Here is an 11,468-nt window from a genome sequence, read left to right on the forward strand (position 1 = left end):
AGAAATATTTCTTTATATGCCTTTCTTCTTTCAAGAATCTCAGCTGTAAGATTCTTGAGAGAAAGAATGATTATCTCTTTAGAGTGTGGCTTATGGTGGGTGATGTTCAGTAAAGGCTGGATTTAACTTAATTTTTCATAGTTTTATTACTTTCATGAAGATCTTTATCTTGATTTAAAATGACTTGGAAGTGCATAGACATATCAGCCTTTGCCGTAGGGACCAAAGCACAACTTCATCACATGGAACCTGTGAGAAAGGCCAAACCTGTCCTCTCAAGTCTGTAGCACTCACTGAGAACTGAGGAATTAAACACCCTTAAAACCAGACTTCAACAAACAGGACCCATGATGGTGTCACACAAGTAGGTGCTGGGGAGGGGCACTGAGATGCATAGACACGAGGAGTTCTAAGGATGTGGGACTGAATGAGAAATAGAACAAGACAGGGGGACCACAGTAATCCTTCACTGTCAATCAGCAAATTGCTCAAGGAAAGAGAAAGAAATTTGCTCCTTTCTTAAACCCCCTCTCTCTCCTCCCACCTCTCACTATGCTGTCAAAAATGACTCCTCTGTACTCACCTGGTCCCACAGGGTTTCGGTGATGGTTACCTGTCTTTCCTGTAGAAATAAGGAACAAATCTTGGAAACATTATACCTGCTATCCCAGAATCTAAATTGCAACATCATGAAACTGGTGGAATAAAATATATTTCTTGGAATTAAGGTGGAGACCTGAAATCACCCCATTTTTTAGGCAGCTGGAAGTTCCTTCAGCCCTGCTGAGTCATTTTCAGCCCATATCTCCTGTTTGTCTCTTAATCTAGCTGGTGGGTGACAGGTACAAACAGACCCATATGTTTACCCACCTTATCAATGCCTGTATAACCTGCCTGCCCCTGGAGCCATCTGGTGTAGCAGTGGCATTGGAGGTGTTACCTGTTCTTGGAGACAATGATCCACCAGTCGGTCAAGAGCTCCCCGAACTACAAAGCCTAAGCCCTCTAAGATATGGTTCTTGTCAGGCAGCTTTGCTGCCTCCTGACCACAGCCTCTTCTCCTCCCCTCTCCCCAGGAACCAGGAGCCCTAAAGGAACCAGTGCATTTGGGTATCTTACCCACCTCTGGTCTCATTGTCTCTTCTGTGGGTGTGCTGGAAAGAAAGAATGATATAAACCTGATAAGGACCAGAGAACATAAGCCAAAGGCTTCTTGTAACTCTGTTCTACAGCTCTTAGCAAGAATTCTTGAACTTTCCATACTAAAAATTCAGGAATGATAACCAGGGTCCCATCTCTCATTTCCACTCTGGGACTTGTGAGAGGTGGGACCCTTGCCTCATCTTCCCAGTATCTTGGATATTGTGATAGCACTTTCAGAACTCTAAAACATAAAACAATGGAAGTGAAGGTGATGGTCACTATCATTAAACGTTACCATTCTCCTGGCTGCCTAATTGTGTCCACTCCTAATCCTTCACCTCATCTAACCTGTTGAACCTTCCAGGTCCTTCTTGAGAAAGTACATTCAATTAGCACACTATTTCCTTTTTTGTCCCCCCAAGATGTGTTCTCCTTTTCCTTCATGACCTATGATGGGGTGGGGATAGAGATGGAATGCTGAGGAAGAAGTTGAAAGCTTTTGCTTATTCTTGGCAGCAGAACTGAAGCTCTTATTTCTAAATCAGTACCAAAGTCACCTGGGAGAGGGAATAGCTGTATACAGGGTTAGACAGGTAACTGTCAGGAAGGAGAGGGTAAAAATGGGTGAACCTTGGGCAACCAGCCTGCATCTCCTGGCCATGTGTAGACTTGCATAGGGGTGACAGGTCACAGGAAGCCAGGGTATTGGTAATGAAATGGAGGAGGGAAGAGTAGGTCATTACCTGCTAGAATTGTTTCAGGGGCCCTTGGGTGGGACCCTGAGAAGGGATTGGGAAAAAAGGGGAAAGGCGATGGAGGGAAAATCATGTTTCAGAATGCAAGGATCTTTACATCTCTGGCCTGGGCTTCTTGTTTTGTATAGTTCTTGCCATAAAAAGAAGCAGTAAGGCCAGGCGCTGTGGCTCACGCCTGTAATCCTAGCACTCTGGGAGGCCGAGGCAGGCGGATTGTTGAGCTCAGGAGTTCGAGACCAGCCTGAGCAAGAGCAAGACCCCGTCTCTACTAAAAATAGAAAGAAATTATGTGGACAACTAAAAATATATAGAAAAAATTAGCTGGGCATGGTGGTGCATGTCTGTAGTCCCAGCTGCCCGGGATGCTGAAGCAGGGGATCGCTTGAGCCCAGGAGTTTGAGGTTGCTGTGAGCTAGGCTAACGCCATGGCACTCACTCTAGCCGGGGCAACAGAGCGAGACTCTGTCTCAGAAAAAAAAAAAAAAAAAGAAGCAGTAAGTCTTTACAAACAAGGATAGGGAGGCCAGTAATCACAGGCAGTCTGGGAACCCAGAAGAGAGCAAAAACTGAGCACAAGATGACATTGAGCCTAACAGATCTCCAGTTAAAAGGGGACTCTTGATGAACATCGATTCAGGACAGCAAGATGGACATCTCTTTGGGAGTCATCATATCAGATGGCTCCTGCACACAACTTTGCCAGCTAGAGTGCTACTTGTCCATGGAACTTGGGGACAGCTGTTCCTCACTGTAAATCCAAGTCATGCTCGTTATCCTGAAAACACCCTTACTTTTTATTATTTATTGATATGTAATAATTATACCTATTTATGACATACATGTTATATTTTGATACATGCTATCAAAAGATGGCTTATTAGGCTGAGAAGGCAGTCTTTAACCATGGAGCAGAGTTTTCTATCTTTGTGCAAAACCAAGTGACTCTCATAACATTTGAACTCTTGATCTTAGCTTGGTTAACACTTCAACTGAGCTCGGGATCTATTAATACAATGTGTAATGATCAAATCAGGGTATTTAGGATGTCTATCACCTAAAACATTTATCATTTCTTTGTATGGGAACATTTAAAATATTTTCTTCTAGCTATTTTGAAATATATAATAAATTATTGTTAACTATTAATATCGCCATCCTACTGTGCTATAGAGCACCAGAACTTATTCCTTCTAACTGTATGGTTGTACCCATTAACAAACCTCTCTTCATTCCCCCCACCACCCTTCCCAGCCTATAGTAACTATCATTCTACTCTCTACCTCCATAATATCAACCTTTTTAGCTCTCACATATGAGAACATGTGTTATTTGTCTTTCTGTGCCTGGCTTATTTCACTTAACATAATGACCTCCAATTCCACCCATGTTGTTACAAATGACAGGATTCCATTCTTTTCTATGGCTGAATATTATTCTATTGTGTATGTACACCACATTTTCTTTATCCATTCATCTATTGATGGACACTTATGTTGATTCCGAATCTTGGCTATTGTGAATAGTCCTGCAATAAGCACGGGGGTGCTATATCTCTTTGATATACTGATTTCCTTTCCTTTGGATAAATGCCAAGTAGTGGAATTGCTTGATTGTATAGTAGTTATATTTTTAGCTTTTTGAGAAACCTCCCTATTGTTTTTCGTAATGGCTGTGCTAATTAACATTCCCATCAACGCTGTGTATGTGTTCCCTTTTCCTTGCATCCTTGCCAGCATGTTATTTTTTTGTCTTTTTGATAATAACCATTCTAACTGGGGTGAGGTGATATTTTAGTGAGGTTTTGATTTGCATTTCTATTGTGATTAGTGATGTTGAGCATTTTTCCATATTCCTATTCTCCATTTGTATGTCTTCTTTTGAGAAATGTCTATTCGGAAACTCTGCCCACTTTTTTTTTTTTTTCAGACAGAGTCTCACTCTCTTGCCTGGGCTAGAGCACCGTGGTGTCAGCCTAGCTCACAGCAACCTCAAACTCCTGGGCTCAAGCAATCCTCCTGCCTCAGCCTCCTGGGTAGCCGAGACTACAGGCACACGACACCACGCCCAGCTAATTTTTTCTGTTTTTAGTTTTTGGCTAATTTCTTTCTATTTTTTGTAGAGACGGATTCTCACTCTTGCTCAGGCTGGTCTTGAACTCCTGAGCTCAAGCAATCCTCCTCCCACCTCGGCCTCCCAGAGTGCTAGGATTACAGGCGTGAGCCAGCGTGCCCAACCTCTGCCCACTTTTTAATGGGAGTATTTATTTATTTATTTTTGCTGCTGAGTTGTTTGGGTTCCTTGTATATTCTGGATATTAGTCACTTGTCAGATGAATAGTTTGCAAATATTTTCTCCCATTCGATAGGTTGTCTCTTCACTCTGTGTCTCCTTTACTGTGCAGAAGCCTTTTAGTTTACAGTAGTCACATTTGTCTGGTTTTGTTTTTGTTGCCTATGCTTTTGAAGTCTTAGCTATAAAATCTTTACCAAAACCAATGTCCTAAAGAGTTTCTCCCACGCTTTCTTCTAGTAGTTTTTTTTTTTTTTGATAGAGTCTTGCTTTGTCGCCCAGGCTAGAGCACCGTGGCATCAGCCTAGCTCACGGTAACCTCAAACTCCTGGACTCAAGGGATCCTCCCGCTTCAGCCTCCCGAGTAGCTGGGACTACAGGTGCTTGCCACCATGCCTGGCTAATTTTTCTATTTTTAGTTGCCTGGCTAATTTTTTTCTATTTTTAGTAGAGATGGGGTCTCACTCTTGCTCAGGCTGGTCTCAAACTCCTGCCCTCAAGTGATCCTCCTGCCTTGGCCTTCCAGAGTGCTAGGATTACAGGTGTAAGCCACCGCGCCCAGCCTCTTCTAGTAGTTTTATAGTTTCAGGTCTTATGTTTAAGTCTTTAATCCGTTTTGAGGTGATCTTTTTTAATAGTGAGATATAGGGGTCTGGTTTCATTCTTCTGAATATGAATATCCAGCTTCCCCAGCACCATTTATTGAAGAGAGTGTCCTTTCCCCACTGAATGTTCTAGGTGCCTTGGTTGAAAATCAGTTGGCTATAAATACATAGCTTTATTTCTGGGTTCTCTATTCTATTTCATTGGTCTATGTGTCTATTTTTATACCAATACCATGCTACTTTGGTTACTATAGCTTTGGAGTATATTTTGAAGTCAAGTAGTGTGATGTTTCCAGGTAGTGGGTTCTATCTACCTTTTCCAGGGAGTGAGGAGAGGAGAAAAAATAAAACAGAAATGGGGTTCACCTGGAGTTTTCTCCTCCAGACAGTTTCAATCCAAACCCTTGTAACAGAGGTGGTGAATAATTGCCACACTTGGTAAAGACTTTGGGAGAAAGGGTTAGGAAGTATGTGTGCATGTGTGTGTGTGTGATGAGAGAGAGGGGTGGAGAAGAGAGAGAGAGAGAGAGACTCACAGTAGAATCATAGCAATTTATTACCTGAAATTGGGGCAGAAGCAGATTGAGCCTCCAGGAGTAGGCACTGAGGTAGGTGCTTTGATCCACATATCCTATCCTCAGACAGGGAGATGTAGGCGGCCTACTATACTGTGTGGCAAAATGATATCTTTAATAATAGTAGTGGAAAAGCTTGGATTCCAACTTAGGTCTGTTTGATTGCACTCTATGTTTTGACTTGTCTAAAAGAGCATAAATTATCATGAATCACTTGTTTTATAACTTGAGTTATCAGAAGCCTGATTACATTGCAGTAGGAAGAATTTGGAATTTAGGGACAGAAGAATTTGTTTGAATTCCAGCTTCACTATGTTCCAGTTCTAGGACTTTTGGCAAGTCTTCCTGCCTATATGAATCTGTTTCCTAACCTATAAAATAAGAGGAGTAATTTTTATATCAAAGGTTTGTAGGAAGATTATATGGAAGCCCTTGTAACTGTTAAGTTTATTTCAGACATTGTTGTTATTAGTGTTATTTTTACAGTGACTTTGTCCTCAGCAGAGAAATCGGGGCTCTGGTATGGTTTATGTGTTTCCTCATATAGAAGCCTAAGAGACTCCAGTATCCACTCACTATTTTCTCTTCAGGGTCCTGCAGCTACCTGGAAAAGAATTCATACCCTTAGATAAATCAGGTTCCTATCTTCCTCCAAGGTTCAGGCTTCTCAATTTCTCACTGGCTCTAAGGCTTGAGGTCCAGTTAACCGTTCTGGGCACTTTCATAAGAGAGTCAGCCTAGAAACTTACAAAGCACTTTTAACTCTCTCTCTTTCCAAATTCCTACAAACTCTTATCTTAGAACATCTTTAAGGCTCAAGCCAAGTTCCAATCCTTTATGAAGCTTTTCTGACCCATAGGCTCACAGCAAACCCTCCTTTATTCCTGATTTTATGGCTAACATACTGTAGGTCTTGTATTCAGCAGATTCTGGCCCTCTTTTTCACCCCAGGCGAAGGGAAGTGTGGTTTTGGATGGCTGGCCTTGATTCACACTGTACAGGACATAAGGACATAGAGAAAGTCGACCCTGGAATGAATAAACGTCCCTAGCTTATATACCCAACCAACTCCTAGAGGAATTGCAATTGATGCCTCCTTTCTAAAATAGAGTGACAAAGATTTGTGTTGTCCCTTTTACAGAGGAAATGGAGAAGGAGGAGGACACATCAAAGTCCTCATCCTCCCAAGCTGGGAAGCAAGTGCAGCCAAATGAAGAGAGATGGGAGACCGTCGTTCTAAGGATGCTTAAAGATCATCATTAGCCCCATTTACCTTTTCTGGTGCTTGGATGCCATTCCTGCCTTTTGTTCTTGATTTTGGTAGACATGCTGTGCCATTTGTTCTTGTACAGAAACCAAGGACTCTGGAATTGAAGATGGAGCTAGCTCCAGGCCCTGGAAAGGCATAAACGAATAGATGGAAAAGGTAGGCATATGGTGAAAAGAAAAGCACTTATGCACTGGATCACTACCAGGACAGCTGTCTCAGTAGTTCAGGGAGCATCTGTGTTTTGAATGTGCGTGCGTGTGTGTGTATATGTGTGTGTGTGTGTATGTGCGTGCGTGCATATGTATGTAAAGAAAGATAAGGGTAAGAGGAAGAAAGTGTCTGCCTCAGGTAAAATCTTCTTATTGTCTTTGTTATCAATAGCAGAAATTAGTGAGAAGGTAGGCGAAAAAAAGACCCTCTAGGTAAAAAAATAACAGCTGGCTGAGATTGGAGGTGGGAAGTTGGCTAGAGGCTCTTTGAGTTGAGAGTGGACTCAAGGCAAGGATAGGAAATAGTACATAGTGAATTCAAGATTGGCAAATACCCCACCCCATCCCACCTCACAGGATTTTCATGGTCGACTAAGGGTAAAACGGCAGGCTGGAGGCCAGTCAGCTCCAGCCTTCAAGTGCTTTGTAGAGAAGAAGGGAAATCCCATAGTTGATACTGTTAAAGACACATGGGGCTGAGAGGCCATAGCAATGACCCAGATAAGAGACAGATGCTCCTCTGAGAAGTTTCTCTCTCATTTTTCCCACTCCCACCTTTCCTGACCTCCAAACCCCAGTAAGGAGCCAGGTCAATTATGCCCAGAAACTTACCCAGCTGGGCTCCTTAAATCACACTTCGCCCCACCCCTTCCCCCTTAGACTTTCTCCTCTTCGAGCCCCATCTCACAACAGCCCCCTGCTCCCCATATCAGCCTTGCCCTTTTCAACATTCTGTGACCTCAGCTGTGACCTCATAGACCTGGGACAACTGGCTCTCCCTCCCAGCCTCACTCTGGACTCCATTTGATCCAAATAATAATGGTAAAATAAAGGGATAATATTGTGAAATTTAAATTTAAATTTAAACTTTTGCTTCCTCATTGCCCTCTACCCATTGCATTAGACATCCACTGATTATGAGAGATGGCAGGAGTGAGCCCAGAAGAATTCATCTTTTACTTTGAATTTCAGAGTAAGGTCTGAAATAACTGGCTTTCAGTTTCAAGAGCTAGGTCCCTGAGAGAGAAATGGTCTTATCTTGAATTCTAAAAGTCTTTGACTTGGAAGATCACCAAATGTTGAGGAATGAGCATGGATTTAAAACCTTAGAAGGTAAAAACTGTTTCCCTGAAGGAAAAAAAAGAGTGGAGTACCAAGAAGGAGGCAGAAAGTCAAGATTAGAGAAGAGATAAGTTAGGTGCAGGTGTGTAACTCTGGGAAGGCACACTATCCCATCCCTGGTTTTGATTTTACAGTTCCAGATATTACTAGTGAGACCAGCACAGCTTCTGCCTTCTTACTATTTCAGTCACAAGAAGAAACTCCAATTAGATGTCAATCGCCCTCGAAGAGACCACAAGGGCTATTCCCATCATGATCTACCTCCTTGTTTATCTTAGTTTCCATAAGGAATCTAAGCTCCTCCCTTCATCATCCCTCATCACAGAGACTTTTATCTGTTATGGCTAGAAACATCTTATAATCCAACTCAAATTCCTATCTCTCTGTAACCACCTCCAATCTTTCACTAATCAAAATTGAATTCTTAATTCCACCCACCCCCAAAATCTGTTCCATCCATCACATTAAATGGTGCCACTGATTCACCCAGTTGCTCATGTCAAAAACCTTGGAATCATCATTAAGTCCACTCTTTTTCTCTTTTACATCAGATATAGCTGTTGGCTGTAGCTTCACAATGTATCCTGAGTCTGATCACCTCTCATCACCTCCAGACCAAGCCGTACTGTTTACCTCCTGAACTCCTGCCAAAGCCTCCTAATTGGCTCATTCTTATCTTCTTGCAGCAGCCAAAATGATCATTTTAAAATGCATACAGATCACATCACTTCCTTCCTCAAAAGCCTGTGTTCCCTCTGCATCATACTTAGGACAAAGTATACAGTCCTTCTGTGTCCAGACCCGTGCCTTCTGCCCAACCCACTCCCTCCACCCTCCCTGCCATTTTGTTTCAGTCACACTGGCTTCCTTTCTCTCAGGTGTGCAGAGTGTGCCCTTCTGTCTCAGGGCTTTCCTACTTGCTGTCCCTTCTTCCCAGAACAGTCGTCTCTCAAACGTTTGTTTGACTCTCTCACTCAACCGACATATCCTCGGAGAGGTCTTCGTATATCCTGTATCTAAAGCAGCAGCTGCCACCACTTACTCGTCCTTTACTCTGATTTATGTTTCTCTTAGTCGTCATTGGACATTAAAATATAAATAACGTAGTTTTGTTTGTTTCATCTCACAGAATGTAAGTTCCATGAGGGTTTTTGTCTTAATCATTTTGATTGTACCTACAGTGCCAAGAACTATACCTGGAAAATAGCAAGAACTCAAATGTATGTAGAATAAATGAGCCAATCAACAGTAAGATCCCAGGGGTGGGAAGTCATGCATTATTATGCCAGGCCAGTGATAAGGATAGAAGAGCACCCCACAGGGGAAATGAGCCCCTCTACTTCCGTGGTATCACTTCTCCCTGCAGAAAGACTTCCCATAGAGAAAACGTAACTAGAGGGAGAAGGAGAAAAATATCTATGTTGTCATAGTTCTACATACACACAAAGACTAAATTTAGACTTCATTTCTGAGAACTTTATTGAGATATCATTGCCATATGATAAATGACATGTATTTGCTAAGTTTGGGCATATCTATACGCCCATGAAATCATCAATAAAACAAGATAATGAACATATCCATGACTTCAAATTTTTCTTGTGCCCCTGGACAATCTTCTTCTTAGCCCTCTCTGCCATTCTGACCTCTCCCATCCTGAAGCCACCACCAATATGCTTTATGACATTATAATATAGTACATATATTTTACAATTTATATAAATAAAATTAAACAAAAGTTACTTTTTTGTATGGCTTCTTTCACTCAGAATAATTATTTTGAGATTCATTAATGTTATTTTGTATATTAATAGTTCATTCCTTTTTATTGCTGAGTATTTTTCCATTGGATGGTGTATTAGTTTCCTAGGGTTGCTGTTAACAAATGACCACAAACTTGGTGGCTTAAAACAACAGAAATACATTCCCTCATTGTTTTGGAGACCAGAGTCTGAAATTGAGGTGTTATCAGGGTTGGTTCCTCCTAGAGGTTCTGAAGGAGAATCAGATTCATGTCTCTCTCTCAGCTTTTGGTGGCTGCGAGCAAACCTTGCAGTTCCTTGGCCTGTGGATGCATCACTCTAACCTCTGTCTCTGTCTTCGCATCACCTTTTCCTCTGATGTGCCTTTCCCTTTCTCTTCTCTTGTAAAGACACTTGACATTGGATCTAGGGCCCACCCTAATCTAGGATTACATCAGCAAGGACAATTTTTCCAAATAAATTTACCTTTATAGGTGCTGAGTGGACATATCGTTGTGGGGGACACCATTCAACTCATTACATATAAATATACCACCATTTGTTTTTCCATTTACCTGTTGATGGATATTTTGGTTATTTTCAGTTTGAGGCTATTACAAATAAAGCTTCTATTCATGCACAGATTTTTGTATGGACATGTGCTTTGTTTCTTTTGGGTAAATATCTAGGAATGGAGTGGCTGGGTCATGTGGGAGGAGTTGTGTATTTAAAATATTAATAAACTGTCAAACTCTTTTCCAAATTTTCTGTACCATTTTACATTCCTACTACCAGTGTATATGAGATATCAAGTTGCTCTATATCCTTAGCAGCACGTGGTATGGTCATTCTTTTTAATTTTAGATTTTCTGATAGATATGTAGTAGTGTCTCATTGTGGTTTTAATTTGCATTTCCCTAATAACTAATGATGTTAAGCATATTTTTATGTCCTTATTTGCCATCCATATATCCTCTTGATGAAGTGCCTGAATGAATTTTCCCCATTTTCCAATTAGGTTTTTTGTTTTGCAATTTTTAAGTTTTGGATATTCTTAATTTATTCTGGATTCAATTCCTCTATCATATACGTGAATGGCAAATTTATCTCCCAGTTTGCTTTTTAGGAAATTTTAAATTTTGATAAAGTTAAATATATCAGATTTTTCTTTTAAAAAATCTTTGCCTACCCCAGGTCACAAAGAATTTCTCTGAGGTTTTTTTCTAGAAGTTTCATAATTTCAGGTTTCTAGGCTTTACCTTTGGTTCTATGATCCATTTTAAGCTAATTTTGAAGTACTGTGAGGAATAGATAGAAGTTACTTTCTTTGTCATTTATTTATATTCAATTATTCCAGCATGATTTTTTTGAAAGACAATCTTTTCTTCATGCTTTCCTATGCACTTTCAGTCTATATCTATATCTATATCTATATCTACCTATCTGTATCTATATATCTGTCTGTTTCTGGACTCTAAATCTGTTTCATTGATCTGTTTTTCTATCTTTATACCAATACCACATTGTCTTAATTGTTGTAGCTTTATTTCTTAAAGTCAGGCTGTGTAAGTCCTTCAACAACTTCTTCTGTTTCAAATTGTGTTGGCTATTCTAGATGATTTATATTTCTGTGTGAATTTTAGAATCTACTTGTCAATTTAAACATAAAATCCTGCTGAGATTTTGATTAGAACTGTATAAAATATATAGATCAAACTGGGTGGTATTGATATCTTAACTTTTTTTAAATAAAGCAAA

At 40.7% G+C, this 11,468-nt stretch overlaps 1 protein-coding gene across 1 annotated transcript in view; it reads right to left on the minus strand.

Annotated features, from left to right (window-relative positions):
* LOC105805533 (chromosome unknown open reading frame, human C12orf54) overlaps nt 1-7,532 on the minus strand; it is a 21,283-nt gene extending 13,751 nt beyond the window's left edge. The window contains exons 1-4 of the mRNA XM_012638441.1: nt 7,459-7,532; nt 6,641-6,762; nt 1,124-1,154; nt 584-622 (exon numbers count right to left, since the gene is read on the minus strand). Coding sequence (XP_012493895.1) covers nt 584-622; nt 1,124-1,154; nt 6,641-6,705 — 135 coding nt within the window. The 5' untranslated portion in view covers nt 6,706-6,762; nt 7,459-7,532. The remainder of the gene's footprint in view (nt 1-583; nt 623-1,123; nt 1,155-6,640; nt 6,763-7,458) is intronic.
* Between the last annotated feature and the right edge of the window lie 3,936 nt (nt 7,533-11,468).

The sequence above is a fragment of the Propithecus coquereli genome, unplaced genomic scaffold, assembly GCF_000956105.1.
Source record: "Propithecus coquereli isolate 6110/MARCELLA unplaced genomic scaffold, Pcoq_1.0 Scaffold13, whole genome shotgun sequence".
Taxonomy (NCBI): domain Eukaryota; kingdom Metazoa; phylum Chordata; class Mammalia; order Primates; family Indriidae; genus Propithecus; species Propithecus coquereli.